Source organism: Corythoichthys intestinalis, chromosome 3 (genome assembly GCF_030265065.1).
Source record: "Corythoichthys intestinalis isolate RoL2023-P3 chromosome 3, ASM3026506v1, whole genome shotgun sequence".
Classification (NCBI taxonomy): domain Eukaryota; kingdom Metazoa; phylum Chordata; class Actinopteri; order Syngnathiformes; family Syngnathidae; genus Corythoichthys; species Corythoichthys intestinalis.
Window position 1 is genome coordinate 28,393,181 of NC_080397.1, and position 20,809 is coordinate 28,413,989.

A 20,809-nucleotide genomic window follows, 5' to 3' on the forward strand; every position below is an offset into this window, starting at 1 on the left:
AAGCCATTCATTTACGAATGTGATTGCACTTTTGTTTACATATTTAAATGCTCAGATATTAGGATTTGAAAATAACATGCTTTTTCTCTCAAATGTTTTTTATAACCATTTGTGTCAGATGTCCTGTAATTATTTTCTGTATAAAAATTAATTTGGTGTTCAAAAAGTCTTTTTTTCAAACTTGAATCTTGACAAAGAGGGGGTCGTCTTATAATCAGGGCCGTCTTATATTTGGGCCAATACGGTATATAGGAAAGTCAATTACATGCAATGACACACTTTTCGAACCACTTTTTTATTAGTTCGCTGTCCTTGGGGAATGAATAAAACGACTGTTTTTGTTCCTGATTGCTATATATATATGTAGCGCTGTCTTCTGGGATGCCTTCACAACAGAAATATATACTGGACTGTCTCAGAAAATTAGAATACACAATATTCTAATTTTTTGAGACAGTCCTGTGTATATATACAGGACTGTCTCAGGAAATTAGAATACACAATATTCTAATCCTGAGACAGTCAGGAAATTAGAATATTGTGTATTCTAATTTCCTGAGACAGTCCTGTATATATACACAGGACTGTCTCAAAAAATTAGAATATTGTGTATTCTAATTTTCTGAGACAGTCCAGTATATATATATATTGGTTAGCTGAAAATCTGCAACAGGAACAGGAAACTACAATATTTTAGCACGCTTGATCCATGTTGTACGTCACCAACGCGACTCGTGAGCTCATCACGTGCGACGCTTTGTTTTGAAAAGTTACCGGTGGTGCCTGAACATACGATCAACATGTTTGGCATTAGAAACGCGTAGCGGTCATAATGCCAAAAGCCCTGAAAAAGTCGGGTGCCTCTCAAACGTCCATCAGCAGGTACTTCGGAGGACTTGGCAGCAGCGCCTTCAAAACGCAAACGGGTCGTGATCACCCGAAAGGCAAGGTTCGGATCGATCATTGTCTTGCGCCGTGGCTGCTGAACGTGAACGCTTGCCTCCCATAACATGTATATACTTTGGGGTCCACGCAGAAGCGCGTCCCCCAGCACTCGGATGACGAACTCCCTTCCAAGCAAGCCAGGCTCTCCCTGCAGGTGGATGATGGAGGTCTTGACACAGCACCCACTCGCAGATCTGCAGGTGACTTCTTGCAACTAACTGTATGAGACTCCATCTGATTGAGACGTATAACGTAGGTATATTATAATCAATATGATCCAATGGCCGCCAATTTCCCCCTGCCAGATGGGAAAGACAGTTGCCAGTAAAATTCCCTCTGTAAAGCTGGCCCAGTTTAATAAAAAGAACAGCCCAAAATACAACCTATACAGTAAGATGTTTTCTTTATCAGGGTGAAACCCCCAACCCCTCAAATAAAGCAAAAAACAAAAACGGGAACTTTTAAACAATCCAATAAAATCAAGAGTGATGGAAGAATAAATATTTTATTCTAAGTAATTGAAACCTTAAAACATACAATTTAAGAAACATTGATGGAATTTTCATTTTAAAAAATATGTTCTAAAAATTATGTCCTCCTGCATAAATGCATTCTTGAAATCTGTTGTTAAAAAAAACAGGAATTTTTGCGTATTGGCAGAAATGAGCAAGTAAACAATGTGGCATTTTGGTAAGAATGGTTAATTCAGGATGAAATTCACAGTATCCCAGCTCAGATGAGGATTCAATGAAGAATCTCAACACCAAAGCCATTTGAATTTAATTAAAAAAAAAAATATATATATATATCCATCATTGTTTCTTAAATGGCATATTTTAAGGTTTCAATGACTATAAAAATAAAATGTATTTTTTCCCATCACCCATGGTCTTGTTGGGTTGTTAAAAAGTTAAAAAGTGTTTTTTGGGGGGGCGACCCCTGTACAACTCAATCTATATTTTGATATTATCGCTGTAACCTTTACTTTGAGGGTCCTGAGGCTGTGGGTGTGTCGGGTCACAGTTTCCTTATTGTTGTTATCTTACTGCTGTCTTCTCTACTTTTTAGTTAAATCTTTTTATTGGTTTTATCATAACAAAGCAACATATAAAAATATGTATACGAACAAACAAAAATAGAATATTAACACTATCCAAAAATTGACATGGAAGCAGCAGTCAGTGCACACACTCAATGACAAAAAAAAAAGAAAAATAATAATGTTAAAAAAAACAAAAAAAAAACAACAACAACATAGACAAACCATACACAAGTACATAGTCTGGGATACAAAATAGGGCTTCTTAGTTTGGAGTTTCCACTCCATGTCTTCTCTACTATAATAAGACCAACACAGCAGGACAGTATAACTCTGCTTTTTATTCAGTGCGCGGTGCACACCAGAACTCCCGTGTTCAACTAAAAATCATCCTACCACAACAAAACAATTGGGAACTAATATTCAAATAGGAACTAAAATTATACAACATAACGTTCATTCATTCATTCATTTTCCATGCCGCTTTTCCTCACGAGGGTCGCGGAGGTGCTGGAGCCTATCCCAGCTAACTACAATAAAAATGAATACTGCATCAAGATTTTAAAACATAAATACTGTACATAATAAAATAGCCCATATGAATAAAATGAATAGAAATGAGCCAAAATACCTGTAATTAAATAATAATAAAACACAATTCCTGCTTACATAACCATGAAAAAATTCAGCAGTGTGAGACATATGTCGATAGGAATCATGCTGTTTTGCCGATAAGCATTATGGTAGATATAGTTTGTCTTTAAAAAGGTTTAAACTGTTGTATTATTTTTATTTGAATAAACACATTAATTAAGAATGAATTATACTGTATATTTATTTATTATTGCACATTTTTTATTATTTATATAGAGAAAACCCTGACGAAATAAAACTTTGACAATATTTTTTAAGAGCACATTCAAAATGTATGCTGGGTAAAATATTTCTTTTGAGATTGGTGTTAAAAGCAGAACCAAATCCACCTGTCACGAGGAATAGCGTACCGGACGTAACGTTACCTTTGCTCATTAATATTCATGACGTTAGCAAATATTTCTAGGGGGGGACAAACGCAAGTTTGTCCCTCATGCTAGATGCATGTAAATAGTAGTGTTGCACCGATACCATTTTTTGGCCCCGATACCAATACCGATACCTGGCTGTGCAGTATCGGCCGATACCGATACCACCCCGTTTATATATATATGTTTTTTTTTTTCTTTATTTTTCCTCCAAAGAGCTACATAATTGGATGTGAAATCATTGCTATCAAGGCTTTGTCAGGCTGTTGCTTACCTTTGCAAAATAGGAAAAAGACTAGTACAAAGTATAATACTACCCCAACAGTAAGAAAGTAAAAATAAATTCATAATAATAAACTCTGAATGAACTGAGTAAACTTTTTTAAACCTCTCAAAGGCCAAACAGTGCAACTTTCATGAAATTATTGTCACATTCTGCTGCTGGTTAGATTGTGTTTTGTTGCTGGGCTCTTAGTGGGGGCGTTCCTGACATCGCACCTGAATCCAATGCAGGCTCATCAACGCAGCATTTAAGCACGGCTGATCTCAGAGAAGGCTGTCGAGATATTTGCCTTACTGATCGCCATTTGACATTTCGCACTATAGTCTCGCTACATTTGCTTGTTACGCCCCTGCATTGGGTTTTTTCTGTTAGTGTGCTGCACTCGTTTGTAACCTCTGTGATTAACTCGATTAAAAATTTTAATTGTTTGACAGCCCTAGTAAAAAAAAAAGTTTAAAAAAAAAAATGCCTCCAAAAAGTGTTTTTTTTAGAATTATTATTTTTAAATTACAATGCACACACAAACACATTTTATTGTTATGCATTTTTTAGAATTGAATTTTACCGTGTACCGTATGTACTGTACTTCCACATCAGAAATGACATGCAGTTCACAACTCCGCGCACTGTGAGGCGCTGAAATGCTTTATAAAATGAGAGCAAAGAAAATGCTTCAGTCAGAAAGCAATGTAACTGAACATCAAGGTGTAGACATAAAGTTTTAACTGTTAAAACCAATCAAAACGGTCGCTTCCAAAAACCACCAAATTCTGTCAAGAGTAGCCCAAATTTTGCCGACCTGCCCAAAGTATTTTATCCCACACACACCCTTTGAAAATAACCGAATTGCCCAATCTGGCAACACTGCGGGTGGCTGCTGAGCAGTTTCTCTGCCCGTGCACCATAGGTTATATGCCGTTTATGTCTATGGACACTGGAAAGTTCGTATGAAAGTAAACTCAAAGAGTCAGTGACAAACTTGAAAATCTACAAAGGCCTTCATGCAGAGGAAAAGGAACAACGTTTTGGAATAGACATCTCAGTCCCCCAGACTTAAAAACATGTGGTGTGATTTAAAGTGAGCTGTCCATGCTCATAAACCAGCAAACCTGACTGAACTGAAGCTGTTTTGCCAAGAAGAATAATCCAAAATACCTTCAACCAGAATCCAAAGTTCCAAACCCTCTGTGGAAACTATAGAAAGTATTTAGAGGCTGTTATTTTTGCAAAGGAAGGAGCTACCAAATATTGATGTCATTTATCTATCGGGGTGCCTAAATTTATGCACCTGGCTTCTCTTATTCAAATAATGATTGCACAATTTCCATACCCCGTATAAACCTTTTTCATGACTGCAATAGGACACTGAAATTGCTGATTTACACAACCTTTGGTTTACAAAGGTAAATCTTGAAAATGTAACTTGAAAACGTTTATAAACAACTTACACAAATACACAAATCTATCTTCTTTCAAGCAAAGTTTATATTTAAAAAAAGGCTACAATTACTCGCAGAATCGTTTTGTCATAGCTGAACTGGCATTGTCATTATTATTATCATTTTTTTACTCAATTAGGACAATATAATCATTTCATTTAATGTATAGATAATTTAATACTTAATTGAAAAAAAATAGTTCTGCCATACAGTATAAGTTAGGTTATTGCCATTGTTTCAGTAGGGTTTCTCAGTGAAGTCTGAATTTTCTATTTTCACAACCTGAATTCCAACAATTCTAGTATACTTTTCTTTTCAGAGCAAAAACCGTCCTTAAACAAAGGACCAGTGGGATTGTGCCCTTCCACCTTGGAGAGGCTGAAAGGCTTCAGCTGCACGAATGAGCCCAGTGGTGGGAACTGCGTTATTGTGACTCATGTGAAGGAGGCAGGCAGGGATCGTCATGGCTCTCCTGCTAATGTCCAAAGTCAACACAGCAATGATGACCAGCTCATGGAGAATGAGGGAGAACAGCATTCAACCCAGGTCAGATTTTGGACAAAATATTTTAGGGGTGCAACAGTTAATCGATTAATAGAGAACTACCGGTAATGGATTAGCAAATTAATCGACAACTATTTTGATAACCAATTACTTGTTTAAGGCCTTCTTCACCTTAAACTTGTCTAAATTCTTGAAATTAAAACATACATATAACGTCTCAGTTGTAAATATTATCAGATTTCTTCGTTATGTTTTTGGTAAGTCAAAGTAGGACATGAACAAAAATCTGCTTTTACTTTGGGAAACAACAATTCACATTTTTGCCAATTTTCGGACATCTTACCGTCTAAACTAGCTTCTTAATAAGGCTGCAACAACTAATCGATTAATAAATTAGTTGTCAACGAGTTTAATAATCGATACAGTTGTAGACTACAATTAAGTCAGGAAGCTGCAATAAAATATTATTTCTGAAGGAAATAGTCATCCATTTTGTCTTCATTGTTACTTACAACATGCCTAAAACAACTTCAAGGTAAATTGTGAAGGTAATTGAAAAAAGTGACATTTATCAGATTAATGGATTAATCGTTTAATCAATCGTTCGATTAATCCTTTTATTAATTGTCCGATTAATCGTTTAATTAATCGTCCGATTAATCGATTATGAAAATAATTGTTAGTTGCAGCCCTAAAATATTGTTTGACAGTGTACTGCGATATGAAACGCCACCATACGCAAAATGGATGGCGATATAATGACTAGATGCTCTGGCACATGATTTGAGCAGTTTGTCCACTAATACTGTAGTCCAAGAGTGCCCATATCCGGTCCTCGAGAGCCCCTATCTAACTTGTTTTCCACGTGTCCCTCCTTTAACACATCTGAGTCCAATGATCAGCACATCAGCAAGCTCTGCAGGAGCCTGATTATTTGATTTAAGTGTGCCTGAGGATGGAGACATGGAAAACAAGCTGGATATGGGCTCTCGAGGACTGAATTTGGGCATATTTGCTGTAGTCTTAATCCCAAACTGACCCAGCACCCATACCACGAGTAGCCACCAGCCATCTTGTTGCGGTCATGAGGACAAATTCAGAGAACAGGCTTCCAACCACTTCACCAAAAAAGACAATTAATAGCAGGTCGTTAGGGTCATCACAGGTCATTCAAATTCACGGTTTCAAAACCAAATTAAAATGATCACGTAAGCCTGTCGCATTATGCAATAATTCCATTAATCGCACGATAAATAAAAACGAAGGCGGTAATTTTTCCGCTGCGATTTATCGCCTCACGTGCACGTGGCAGACGTGCTGTTAAAAGTCAGGATTCCTCGTTACCAGCTGCGCAAAATGCATCTTCGTTCCAGGTCCGGCAAAAACTAGCGACAGAGCCAATCGTTCCCATTATATCCTATTGTTCAACGTATACCAGCCGCGTCAGTGCTTCGGAGTGACTGTGGACCATCTATGGCGCGCCGGTGCTGTTGACGTGTGGGCGCTCCCATCAGGAGTGAAATTTCACGCGGGGCGGCTATTTTTCGGCACAATGCCGGATATTTACCACGAAGTCCGCCAAAACATTGTTACCGACTTGGCTGCTACGAACAACCTCGCTTTGACAACGAACAGCTGAATGAAATTAGGAGCGCTGTGCTTCAAACTCGTCCTGTTTATGAAAGTCGATTGTCATATGCTAGTGTTGTGCAGTAATGAGCAGACATGAATTCAGCGGCGCTTGCTAACTTTTTTAATGCGCGCACACAGTAGATATCATGAAATGACTACCTAGATGTGCTACTTACCATGCCATTGGCTATGTGAGCCCAGAGTGATTATGGGACACGTAGTTCATATACTACATCGATGAATTCTAAACTGTCATGACTGAATGGAAGTTAAGAAGGCCAAATCAATCCATACCAGTGACTATAGATAATGTTGCAAATATTGTTAATTCAGTACGAAACACAGATGAATTCGGACCACAAGTAGGATGTCTTTCTCATGCAGTAAACCTAGCTGCTAAGAGAGCTGTAGCAATCAACAGTGTGCCCTGCCTCACTTTACAAACAGTAAAGATTGTTCTCAGCACTTTTATACAAATTTTTTTTAGATCAGTTAGGAGTAAGCAAATAAATATTATGCACTAAAATGCATGTTTATATGATGGCAATTTAATTTTTGCTCGTTAGCAAAAAAAAAAAAAAAAAAACAACAACAAAAAAAACGAAACAAAATATATAATTGTTTTTTTTTTTTTTTTACAGAGCATTAAATGTATTGAATCGGATCGAAAATCGTGTCCCCCGTATCAAAAATCGTACCGAACCATGACTTAACTGTATCGTTGCATCCCTATGGAACACCATTGCAGAAGCTATGACGGGAAAAGTTTTCATTTGCATAAATGCTTAAGTTATTAAGTGCAATTTTTTTTTTTTTTTTTTTTCTAAACACATTTTATTTATTATGTGTTTCTGTGCGGCATCAATGTTGTTGTTTTTTACTTAAGAGGCATGGTCTATTGTTTTTAGTTGTGATTTCTTATCGCGTTTAAATGGGTGTACTTGATCTATTAATATATACTGTATTCTCACTGTGTTATTGGAAATTGGTTAAAAAAAAATGGGGGGGCGGGGGGGGGGGGGCGCAATAATATCGCATATCGCAATAATTTATGAGAATAATTATCGCATAGGCCTGCAGGCCCTAGCAATAAATGAAACAACTGGAACAGTAACCGAAGAAATAATTAGCACAGAACATGACCTTAGAAAGTTATTTATATCTTCAAAGCTGCATTGCATCCTGCGAGGAATGAGAGACAAGTTGCAATATTTTGGGACAATGATAGTGTTGACAGCAGAGGTTGTCGCTCCCAAGGAAAAAGTGAGATTGACCAGTGATGGCCAAATGAAGCTTTTTCATGGTGGTTCATTTGCTCTCAAGTGGTCTTGAAGACCAAAAGGTCCACAGTGTTAAGAGTTCTACGGTAATAAAAAAATGCTATAAGGATATTTTCTATTCATTTTTTTATTTCGAAATAATAGCTTTCCCACAGTGTTTGGGTTTAAACGGTTTCTATTTATTTGAAAAGTATTTCACTAGCTGTAGATAATATTCTTTCAAAATCTATTAAATGTGAGATGACAGGCGATCGCCATTGCATTTTGCAGGCGCTTTATACTGTAGTCTGTATTGCATTTGCATGTGAAACTGAAACAAAAATAAATCAGTTTTAATTGAACAGTTTTTGTTTGTCACACATTTTTCTGATATTGTTTCTTGACGTATCGTATCGTGACCCTGGCATATTGAAGAGCATAGTATTATGAGTTTAGGACCTAAATTTATACACCTAAACTTAAGGTGTATCGTCCCATTCTTATACCCAACAATGGACAAATTGATCATCATGAGATAATACCGTTAATTAAAGATCTTTTCACCAGGACGTCTTACGCACAGTGGCATAAGCTCATGCATATATTTTTTTTCTTTTAGCAACAAAATAATGCTTGTAAATGTCATCTCTGACTTTTGTATTTGCAGACACTCTGCTTTTCTCAATTTGCCAAGCGAGGAGGAAATGCGTCGGAGGTCAGTTTTCCATCAGACAGGCGCTCAAAGAGTGTGTACACTCCTCTGGAGCAGCAGGTCATCCAGCTGAAACAGCAGTACAAGGACGCCTTGTTAGCTGTGGAGTGTGGATACAAATACAGGTTTTTTGGAGAGGATGCAGAGGTGAGAATTTACTATCAAATATATGTAAAAGCACATTATAAAATCATTTTAACAAGCATGTGTCCTTAGATTGCAGCAAAGGAGTTGAATATCTTCTGTCACCTGGACCATAACTTCATGACGTGCAGCATCCCCACACATCGATTATTTGTGCACGTCAGGCGACTGGTGTCCCACGGGCACAAGGTGTGAAGTGTTTTTGAAAGTAGTATGGAATTGAAGGCACTAAGAACAAATGATCGCTGCCAATCTTCACAGTTTAAATGGATTATACCGGGGTGTCAAATGTACAGAGGGTGCAATCTGGCCCGCGCGTGGGGTTATTTTGGCTGACAGACATGTTTTATAGCTCATTCTTACTGTACAGACAGAATCTCATGCTTTTATTTTGACATCGGTGCTGTAAAACGAGTCATTTTTGAGATCGAATGCGTGCACTTGGCTAAATTTCGTGTCTGCAGCCACATTCATTAATTTGCCCCCTCCCAGTCAAAATGGATTGGACTTCTAGACCCGTCAATGCAGCCAATAAATTAACAAGAAGGTGACCCAATAATGCCCTAAAACAAACAGGAAGAAACAACTAGAGGTAACCTGGAAATGCCAGAAATTACAAAAACAAAAAAAAAATCAGGAACGGTTCCAAAATTTACAGGAAGTGACCCTTAAACACCTTTAGATTAAAAGGAAGTGACGCCAAAGTAACTCGCTGCCACCCACTGACAACAATCGACATCCAATCCACTTAAACTGGATTGACAGGCTGCGAATGCTCATTGTTCAGAGCCATTGACGGCGCTAGACGTCCAGTCTTTGTTTATTCGCCCCCTCTCATTTAAAATGGATTTGACGTCTAGAGTCGTCAATGGCAGCCAGTGGGTTAGCTTATTATGCGAAAATAAGTTAGATATGTACTAATTGCAATAAATGTGGCCCGTGAACCAAAATGACTTTGACCCCCCCGAACTAGTCGATGACCTTACTGATCATTTCTACTTTTAATTTCATCAACGTCTCCCACCGACGAGGCTGTTATTGCACCCTGGGGTGGTCTGCTAAGTGCTAACGTGCCACCATTAGCCTCCAATCAGACCATTATTCGCTAGCGAGGACCAATCCATTTTGACTGGGAGATGCGACTGCCCCATCCCAATCGAAATTGATTAGACGTCTAGCGCTGCCACTGGCAGCCAGTGAATAAAATTATTTGGTCAGAAATAAACTGGTCCGACATACATGAGATTGAATTGCCATGAATGTAGCCCACGAACCAAAATGAGTTTGACACCCTTGGATTATACTATTGCTGTCAGTGGCACTGAAACACCATTAAAAGTTCATGATCAGTTACTATTCAAGTTGTTTCATTAGTTGGTAGTTATGCTATTTAGTATTTTGTTGTGTGATAATTTTAGTTTCATTTTGAAACCGTGAGTTTGAATGATTTTTGATTTAAGACTCCATGATTTTCATTTCATAGGTGGGTGTCGTCAAGCAGACCGAGACTTCTGCCATCAAAGCATCAGGGGTCAATAAGAACACTTTGTTTAAACGGCAACTAAGTGCACTCTACACCAAGTCCACGCTGGTGGGAGAAGGTATCCTTTTTACATTGCCTAATGGGAGTTCTCAAGTTGTCCCCCACTTTCTTGGTGAGGACTAGAGGTTGGAATCTTGGGGCATTACGATTACGATTCAGAGGCTACGATTTGATTATAAATCGAATATTGATGCACCCTTTTAATGTTTCGTACATTAGTTACAAAAATTGTACAAAAATCCTCTCAGGCTTAAATAAACTAGTATTTCAGTATCAAGTTTAGAGTTCAAAACAGTAAATAAAATACTCAAGTCCCCATTCTGTATCAGCAACTTTAAACTACATTCAATTAATTTAATGTTGTGAAACAACCGTTAAAGTTGTTAAAATTGCTCTCGTTATTCCATAATTTCCCCTCTGTCTACTCTCGACATGTGAAAGTTTTAAAACTGTTTCATCATTTAAAGATAGATTCAAGTCAACATTTTGCCGATTTAGTAGTATTTTAGATAAAAAGTTAATCAGGTTCGCTCGGAAGGTTCGCTACCACAGCCTTCTAGATAAGTCTACTGCTCTAAGATGGCGGCTTTTTACTAACGCCGGCGAGTCTGTCATTTCGCATCTAGTTTCCTATACATGTGCTGCTAATGCCGCTGAGTCTGTCATTTTGCATCCAGTTCTTTATACATGTGATATCTACCATAGCATTATGTGGGCCTAGTTTGTAGCGGCTGTTGGCCGCAGTCAGGTATTATTGTTTTTTTTATCTAGCGGCATGAGGTGAGCCAGAGCCGTGAGTTGAGCATGATGTTTACTCTCGGTCTGTTCCTCATTGTGTCCCGAAGACCGCGCTGACTGGGTTTTAGTTCGGCTTTACTAGGCATATTTCAATAATTGGAATTTGGATGTTTGTGAATCGTTCTCAAATCTTCCATGGCCGAATCGCGAATAATTTAAGAATCAGAAATTTCGCATACCCCTAGTCCCAACTAATACCAACTAATATTGCTACTCCTCCGATATTCATGGACGGATCAGATTTAAATTTGGTAGCTATATCTTTGTATTTATACGCATCGATCCTTGTTTTTGAAACTTTTTTTTTTTAAGCTTGGAATAAACTTAAAACAAAATGCATGATATGAGAAAAAAATGATACATAAGCCACCCCTGGACAAACTTAGTATCTTGAGGTACAACTGTACAGGTAGTCCCCGGGTTACGACGGACCCCACTTATGCGATTTCAACTTCACGACGCCTGCGTCTCGTCATCTTTTTATTTTAAATGTTGACTTTTGTTTTGTGATGCATGCTTTTATTTTGGGGCAGGAAGCGTAGACCAGGAAGCGAGCGCATGTACAAACGCTCCGACCCACCCCACACGCGCACACACATAGCAGCCAAGTGGCAGAGATGACTGCCTGCGCGCACATTTTTTGCTTGTGAAGCATCCAGAGGCTGATACATGCTTATCGTTCGTTATTGCTGTATCAGCAGCTACTTGTAAACGGAAATTTGAATTGCTTTATTTTATGTGACTGATTTAATTTAATTTTATTTCAGTTTCATTCTGCAAGTGTTGATGTCACGAGCAGCTGAATAAAGTCGACAAAGCACACGGACGTCTGACATCGCCATTTCAGAGCTTAGCTCACTGTCTAGCTAGGACTTAGCTTCAACGACTTGGCGAGGACAGTACAATGACGTATAACACATGTTTTTGGATAGTTTAAAATTTTTTAAAATTTTTTATTTAGAGGGGGTTTTGAGGTATTTAAATAGTTAATTACGATTTACGCAGAAATCTGGGTTATGTCGCCAGCACAGGAACGAAACTCGTCCGTAAACCAGGGACTACCTGAATACTGTATGTATTCATACTAGGCCTGCTCAATGTATTGTTTGAACATCACCATCACGATGTGTACATGAGCAATAGTCCTATTGCAGAAAGTGCGATTTTTTTTTTTTTTTTTTTTCTTGAACACGCAAACTTGTGTTTTGCTCCATAAAAGCAGCAAGTTTCCAGGGACATGGGCTCCTGGATCCGTTTTATATACAGAAATCTTCATCATTCACAGATGAACCCCTTTAGCCTGGACTAATCTGTGTTATATGACTACAAAGTGGTCATGGTGAGTCAACCGAAATCTTTCCAGACTGAGCTATTGAAGTCATCTGGTGAAAATTCTTGTAGTTTTAATACAGCAATATATATCGCAATAAATCGCAAACCCCCAAAAAGTTGCAATGTCAGTTTTTTTCATGGTCAGTAAATTCACATCATCCTCGGAGCCCCATTTGAAAATCTTTTGTTTGAGGGCCCCTCAATTACATTTATCAATCAAGGACTTATTAACATTCAAAGTTCATGTTCAGTTACTGTTTCAATTGTTTCCTTACTTGCTAGTTATGTTATTTAGGTAGTTATGTGCCCAATTTAGTTTCGTTTTGAAACCGTGAGTTTGAATGACCTTTGATTTATGACCTGGAATTACTTGTCAAGTTCTTCTGCTTACACATTGTACATGCAAATTAAGCCTCCCTGCCTCATTAGCGTCATAAAATGGATGGTGGATACTCATAGTAAAGGTGTTGGGTCAGTAAAGTGATTCGATAAATGAATGCATTAATCTATTATTTATACTTATATTAGGCTCAAATCATGTGGCAATTCATCTAGTCTATGTATCGCGATCCCATTTTTATTTTTTTTCCAAACTCGATGCGTATCGTGACGGCTTGTATCATGATATATCGCAAAATTAATATTTTATCCCAAATCTAGGGGAAAAACAGAAACATGTATACTATACTGATGTCACAGACATGTGCTATAAATCACCAGTCTTGTTCGGAATAGAATCTTGACCGGAATTGGAATTGATAGAATATTCTGAATGGGGTGTGTACATACGTCAGACTTTCAATCCAAATAACCTTGTCCATATAAACGTAGTCACTGTCCTCAACATAGCATTGAGATGTCAACCCAGTGCGCAGTGCAGACGACGTGACGGAGGGCGGGAGTCAGGATGCCATGTCGGAGCCTCCTGACAGCATCCTGTTATGTATCAGTGAAAATTGGGACAAGTGGAAGAAGCAGCTGACTGTTGGGCTGGTGGTGAGTAGGGGTGGGAACCTCTGAGTACCTCACTATACGATACAATTGCGATACAAGGCTCACAATAACAATGATTTCACAATGTGGCGATCAGTGTTGGGAATAACGCCGTTATAAATAACGGCGTTATTTTTTCCAGTAACGGGATAATCTAACTAATTATTTTTTCCGCCGTTACGACGCCGTTACTGACGGTCAAAAGCAATGCGTTACTTACTTTGAATAAATTGAGTCTATTCTGGTCTGTTTATTTGACATCCAAGACTTGGGGTGCGCTCAGGTTCATGGCAATGAAAATAGTAAACACACATAGCCTACCGTTGCAAGAACGATGGAGTTGCCGTTTGATACGGTCATAATGTGCAGGTCCTTCACTCATCCGCAGCAAAACTGTTCGTAGCTTTGTAGCAATTTTTAATTTCAGAATCGCTGATGAGTTTAGAAACATACACCAAACAATAAATTCAGCAGAATGTTCATTTCGCGCAATTGTGGAAGCCCGTCGACATCTTTACTCCATTTGTCTTCAGCTTGCTCGTAAGGGTCAACATTGTTGTCACATCCTTAAGTTTAATCACATATCTGTTCTTCACCTTAGTAACGAGTTTGTCTCTTTATCGAACTGGCAAGTTAAAGTTTAGTGTCCCGCGAGCCAGACCTGCTTCCAATATGGCTGCGTTGTTGTCAAATCTCACGTGATCCCCCATTCTGTGCCGTAAACGCTCGAGCCTCATAGCGCACGTACTTCAGAGCTGGTGTTTTCACACACAAACCGGAACAGCGCGTGCGGCAAACACACACACGCAAAACAGATGCAGAGGGATATGATGGCAGAGCAGAGGAAAATTTGTTCTTTACGAGGTGGAGATATAAACACTATTTCAAGTTGGTCGAAATGAAAGGAAAGAACGTGCGTGTAAAGTGTAATTTATGTCCCGGGGCAAAGCTTTTGTCGACATCTGTGGTAAGCAATTCAAATCTGTTTATTTTTGTTGCACTTCAAGTGTAGGATAAATCTGTTGCTGGTCAGGTGCAATAAATATTACAAGGTTCTATAATACAACTACCTGTCTGTTCTTCTCTGTTCAACTGACTCGAATACTGCTCAGAAAATTTCAAATTCTTTGACATACAACAGCTTCTTTTTAAAGTAACAGAAAATGTTACTTTCCCTGGTAACTAGTTACTTCTGCTATAGAGTAATTCAGTTACTAACTCAGTTACTTTTTGGAAGAAGTAGTGAGTAATTATAACTAATTACTTTTTTAAAGTAATGTTCCCAACACGGGTGGCGATACAACATTCATTGATACATCACTCAGGTAATCATTCTAGGATGTTCTACAAATGACGGCGCTAGACGTCCAGTCCAGTCAAAATGAAATGGATGTTTAGCGCCGTCATTGGCAGCCAGTGAGCTCACAGAGACACTCTTCTCATGGAAGATTTTATACCAACCTGTTGTCACCTGTTTAAAACGATATATCGATTCTTTGTGGGAGCATATCAATTACCTTATGGGCTGCAAAGTATCGTCAATCATGATATATGACCTTTTTGATATATTGTCACATCACTAGTGGTGAGTAACTTTTAATACAACTATACTCTAAAAAAACAAAAACACTTTTACACTGTCATCAAATTTGAATTGTTTTTAGCGTTTCATTGTGACCTCAGTAATATGCTGTCTAATTCTGTACATTTGCCAATGCAGGCAGTTCAACCCAGCACAGGAGAAGTGCAGCTGGATTCTTTTCCTGACGGTCATTCTCGCTCTGAACTGGAGAGCCGTGTCTTGAAGATAAACCCTGTAGAGATCCTGGTGCCCTCTGACCTCTCAGCACAGACTCATAAACTGTTGCAAAGCATCAGCAATGCCAGGTAGCCAATAGGGGGGGTGGTTGGCCTTTTTTTTTTTCAATCTCAACACTGTATGCTTGCATCCATTTTCTTTTGCGCTTAATGGCAGCAGGGCACATCCAGACAAACTCATCACACGCAAATGTATAAACTACACTAGAAAATGTAATTCAGACACATAGATTCCTTAGCAACAATTTAACATTTACATTATTGCAGCAAATGCGTTGACATGCTCATCCGCTGCTCTTTATAATGTCATGCTACAATTTCAGTCTTAGGCACTAAATGGAAGGGAACATCGAGTAAAATGACATTTCGGTTCTATATGTTTTATTGTAATGTTAGTAAGTCATCCTCATTTTAATTTAAGTTGAAATTAATGTTTAAGTTTAACGTAATAATAACTTTTTTTCTATGTAAGTCTCGGTTGTTGTTTACGTCGCAATTTAGTGATGTAAAACAGTGTGGCGGGCTGTCGTGATGAGATCTCAACCATTCATTTACAGTGCGTGGGGGGTGGTGGTGCGTCCTCTTATCCCATCTCTAAAGGCCGGTTGATGGGGGCACTGATAGGCCCGGGGACCACCCTGGATCCTTTTGCTGGGCTGCGGGAGGAGGGGTGGGCTGCACTGGCTCGCCAACCGCCATGGCTGGGGAAAGGCCATGGGCCTGGGGCGGCACCCACACGGCATTTCCACTCATCTGCGGGACTATCATCACATGTCTGATGGGATTCATGCATGACTAGGTGCAATTAGACACACCCAAGTAGAAAACCTCGTCAGGGTTAGCGATCAGGCAGCATAGAATAGGATGCCAACATACTCACACTCACAAGGGATGCACACAAATACTTGAAAGGTGGAAAAGCGCTATATAAGTATAACACCATTTACCATTCTACACCTTACATGGCTGATTCGTGGACACTTCACCCCTCCCAATCCCTTATTTTTCTGACCCCTCGCACCGCCCCCCACTCTCTCTCTCTCTCTCCTTGGTCATCAGGCCCCCCACATGGTGTCAACCAGAAATACAACTAGCTAACGATAGCACCAACATAGTTATTTCTTGTTGTTGTTTGTACTTCTTCTGTCTCTCTCCTATTCTCTTTTTTTCTATTCCCCCATAAACCCTTCCTGTTCGCTGCTTTATCCTATTAAACAATGTATGTTGAATGATCACAATGGGAGTATGCCATACTCCCATGTGATGCATCAAAAGTATTCAGACCAATCAGACACTTAGATTTCCGTTCTCCGTGTCAAGCAGCTGAACAGGACAGGTTAAAAAAAATTAATAGAGCAGAATTAAAGTCTCAGTAAAATATCATTTCTACCTGGTAATGATTTTTTTTTCTAAGGAGTCCACACTGTCCTCTGGTGGCTGGTGGTATACTGTCCAATTGTATTGCGACAAAAAGAAGCACAGGGACGAATAATTGTCCTTGCGCCCTGGAAGAATTATACAGTCCCTGACAAAAGTCTCGTCGCTTATTCATTTTGTAGAAACAATTGCTAATAACCTGACACTTAATTATTCAATTGGTTTCAGAAATGGCTCATATGAAAGGTAAGACCCTCCCAAATTATGTTGAATGTACACAAATATATTTGTTTCACTGAAAAAAGATTTATCATTTAATGAAGACATAAAGGTCAAATTTTGGCAAGACAAAAGTTTTGTCGCCTACAGAAAGTAGTGTGAAAACTGATAAAAAATGTACTTCAAATATTAAAATATGTTACATTAGCGAATTAAGTTGTGGTGCTGTGAGATCTAAAATTAATATTTTGTATGACTTCCATGGACTTGAAGGACTGCATCAATGTGGTTCTGCAAGGATTCATACAATTTATTGATGAAGTCATCAGGAACATCAAAGAAAGCAGTCTTGCATGCCTCCCTGAGTTCATCAACATTCTTGGGTTTCGTCTTCCATGCTTCCTCTTTCACCCTGTTCATGCCTGCTGACTGGGCTGGCCAGTCCTGGAGGACTGTTTTCTGAGTGAATCTCAGATCCATGTGGGCTCCAGTAGGTCTCCTGCAATATTTGCGGCGGCTGTGGTGTAATTCAATGGAAGATTCATCTGAAAAATCCACCTTTTGCCACAAAACAGTGAAGTTTGGTTGTGGCAAAATCATAGTCTGGGGTTACATCCAGTATGGGGGTGTGCGAGAGATCTGCAGGGTGGAAGGCAACATAAATAGTCTGAAATATCAACAAATCTTAGCTGCCTCTTACATCCCTAACCATAAAAAGGGACACATTTTGCAGCAGGATGGTGCTCCATCGCACACTTCAATTTCTACCTCAAAGTTCCTCAAGGCAAAGAACATCAAGATCCTCCAGGACTGGCCAGCCCAGTCACCAGACATGACCAGGATGAAAGAGGAAGCATGGAAGACGAAACCCAAGAATGTTGTTGAACTCTGGGAGGCATGCAAGACTGCTTTCTTTGATGTTCCTGATGACTTCATCAATAAATTGTATTAATCTTTGCCGAACCGTATGGATGCAGTTCTTCAAGCCCATGGAAGTCATACAAAATATTAAATTTGGATCTCATAGCACCACTACTTAATTTGCTTATGTTATATAACATTTTTTTTTTTTTTTCAATTTTCATACTACTTTCTGCAGGCGACAAAACTTGTATTGCCAACATTTTGACCTTTATGTCTTCATTAAATGATAAATCTTTTTTCAGTGAAAGAAATATATTTTTGTACATTCAACATCATTTGGAAGGGTCTTAGCTTTCATATGAGCCATTTCTGAAACCAATTGAATAATAAAAAGTCAGGTTATTAGCCATTGTTTCTACAAAATGGATAAGCGACGAGACTTTTGTCAGGGACTGTAGTCTGTTCTCAATGCGTAACATAATTACGGCGGGACCATTTTACATCACCACATTGCATCGTAAACAACAATGGCGAAGAAATATTTTATTAAGGTGAAAATTATTTTCAAAGGTTGTAAATAATAGAAATCTTAGTAACATTAAAACAAAACAAACAGAATTAACATTTCATTTCACTCAGGATTCTCTTTAATAAAGCACACACACAAGAAGGTTGCGCTGAAGGTTGAGCCCCGTCTTTCTCTCGGGGCTTTTTCTTACTGCGTTATGCACAAATGAAGATCAAACGACAGAGTGGGAGGGAATGAAGTGGATTAGATTAGATGAGGTTGATTGGATAAATAGAAAGCTGCCTGCTGCTTTTTGCGTATGTCTTTTTTTTCCCGGTGTACATATGTCATTTTTCACCCTCCCCCCTTTTTTTCACCTGGAAAAATGACATGCAAGTTCCAAGATTCTAACCGAGAGACTGTGGTAGTAGTAGAAGAAGGCAGAGATGCTAACCATTCGTCCAGTGATTCTTTCATTACATCTATTAAAATGAATGAATAGGAATGATCCTAAATGTAAATCATTTAAGAATAGCTGATTAAATAACAGTCACTTAGCAATCAAGTAAAGTAACTGTTGAAAAAAAAAAAAAACCCTCCACATTAGCCGGTCGATTGAGCTATTTTAAAGGATTAAAAATCAGATCAACCTTGCTTCACTATTCAGCTACTGTCTCTACAACCTCGACCTCTCATGGATCAGTCAGGTGGTGGCAGCGGGCACCCTGGCAACAGGGCGTGCGTCTCCACAGAGAATTAGGTAATGAGCTCTCGGGAGATTGTCGTGTAGCTGGGAGCACTTCTAGTGGCTTTGCTCCTCATGCCCTTGCCTGCGGGCACTGGCCCGCTTTGTGAGTGGAATTTGAGCAAGTAAAAAACCTCACCGGATTAGGATTTTCCACACAAACGTTCTCAATTTCCGTATTTTTTCAGATAAGTCCTTTTTTTTTTTTTTTTTCATCTGCGACATATATGTGAAATGATTGAAGGGAACCCCAACTAAAATGCCATGTTGGGTCTACATTATTTATTTTAATGTTAGTTCCACAACTATAATATACAACCTATGAAAATAATTTGCAGTTTAAAAGTTTACTTTCAAAACTTTATTTCGTTGTAGGGCGCCATTGTTGTTTAGCTGGCAATGTGATCTGGGTAGTGACATAAATGGTGCTTTAGCGGCTATCTGTAGCGATAAGCTCAACCATTCAATCTTTCCAGTTGGAGACGTTTTGGACGGAGTGGAAAGTCTTGAGTGAATTTTTGCCGAGGGGTGGGGCCCAAAATGAGTGCTGCAATGATTAATCGGTAAATTCGAGGAATTCGATGAGGAAAAAAAACTTCGAATTAAATTTTGCTGCTTTGATTATTCGTTTGATTAAAGTGGCGTTGTAATGCTTTGTTTTGAAAGAGTTTGCATTAAGTTTTATTGATTTAGGTGAATACACTTCCCTCTACTGGTGACAGTGAATAAGACATAACTCATTTCACATGGCTGAATCCAGCTGCTCCCTGTTAAGATCAACATAAGCTAGGTTTTTGTTTGAGATAGTGTATTTTAAATGCATTCGTAATTTCGTTTATAGGTATATTTAGCCTTTTTTGTGGGAATATGTGTCTGAACCATTTGTGAATAGCATTGTAAAAAAACAAAACAAAAACAAAAAAAAGTTTGCATTTTATAGCATTTAAGCTGGCGGCACGGTGGCTGAGTGGTTAGCACGTCTGCCTCACAGTTCTGAAATCCAGGGTTCCATCCCGGGCTTTGGCCTTCCTGTGTGGAGTTTGCATGTTCTCCCTGTGCCTGCGTGGGTTTCCTTTGGGAACTCCGGTTTCCTCCCAGATCCCAAAAACATGCATGGTAGGCTGATTGAACACTCTAAATTGACCGTAGGTATGAGTGTGTGCGTGAATGGTTGTATGTCTCCTTGTGCCCTGCGATTGACTGGCAACCAGTTCAGGGTGTACCAGGCATGAAAATGGGTCAGGGGTTAAAAAGGTGAGAAGGGTGTGGAGGAAATATGTTCCAGCACACTGTACACCCCAACAAAATATTGAGCTCTGTCGACCCACACTGTGTTTCAGCAGGGCCATGCAGAGACCGGTGGAGGGGCTGGTGCTCGTAGATCAAAAGGAGCACATGAACAAGTATTTAATACACCTTAAAACAACATAACTTCAATTTTAACCAGCTTTAGATAATAACTGGCTGCGACTGTGACATACTTTAATTGGGAGGGGGCAACAGTGAATAGAAATCAAAACTGTTATCAACACTTTCTGGCTGTGACTCAGTCAGTCTGCCTCTTTTCTTCCTTCAACCTCTGCATCAAAACTTCCTTCCTCAACTTGTTCATCTGAGAACAAACCACATCAGA

The 20,809-nt window shown here is 38.9% G+C and overlaps 1 protein-coding gene across 1 annotated transcript in view; it reads left to right on the plus strand.

Annotated features, from left to right (window-relative positions):
- Positions 1–718: 718 nt before the first annotated feature.
- msh3 (mutS homolog 3 (E. coli)) overlaps positions 719–20,809 on the plus strand; it is a 104,080-nt gene continuing 83,989 nt past the window's right edge. The window contains exons 1-8 of the mRNA XM_057832069.1: positions 719–949; positions 1,037–1,145; positions 5,048–5,274; positions 8,791–8,982; positions 9,052–9,168; positions 10,463–10,580; positions 13,509–13,648; positions 15,366–15,532. Of these exons, the coding sequence (XP_057688052.1) occupies positions 833–949; positions 1,037–1,145; positions 5,048–5,274; positions 8,791–8,982; positions 9,052–9,168; positions 10,463–10,580; positions 13,509–13,648; positions 15,366–15,532 (1,187 nt within the window). The 5' untranslated portion in view covers positions 719–832. The remainder of the gene's footprint in view (positions 950–1,036; positions 1,146–5,047; positions 5,275–8,790; positions 8,983–9,051; positions 9,169–10,462; positions 10,581–13,508; positions 13,649–15,365; positions 15,533–20,809) is intronic.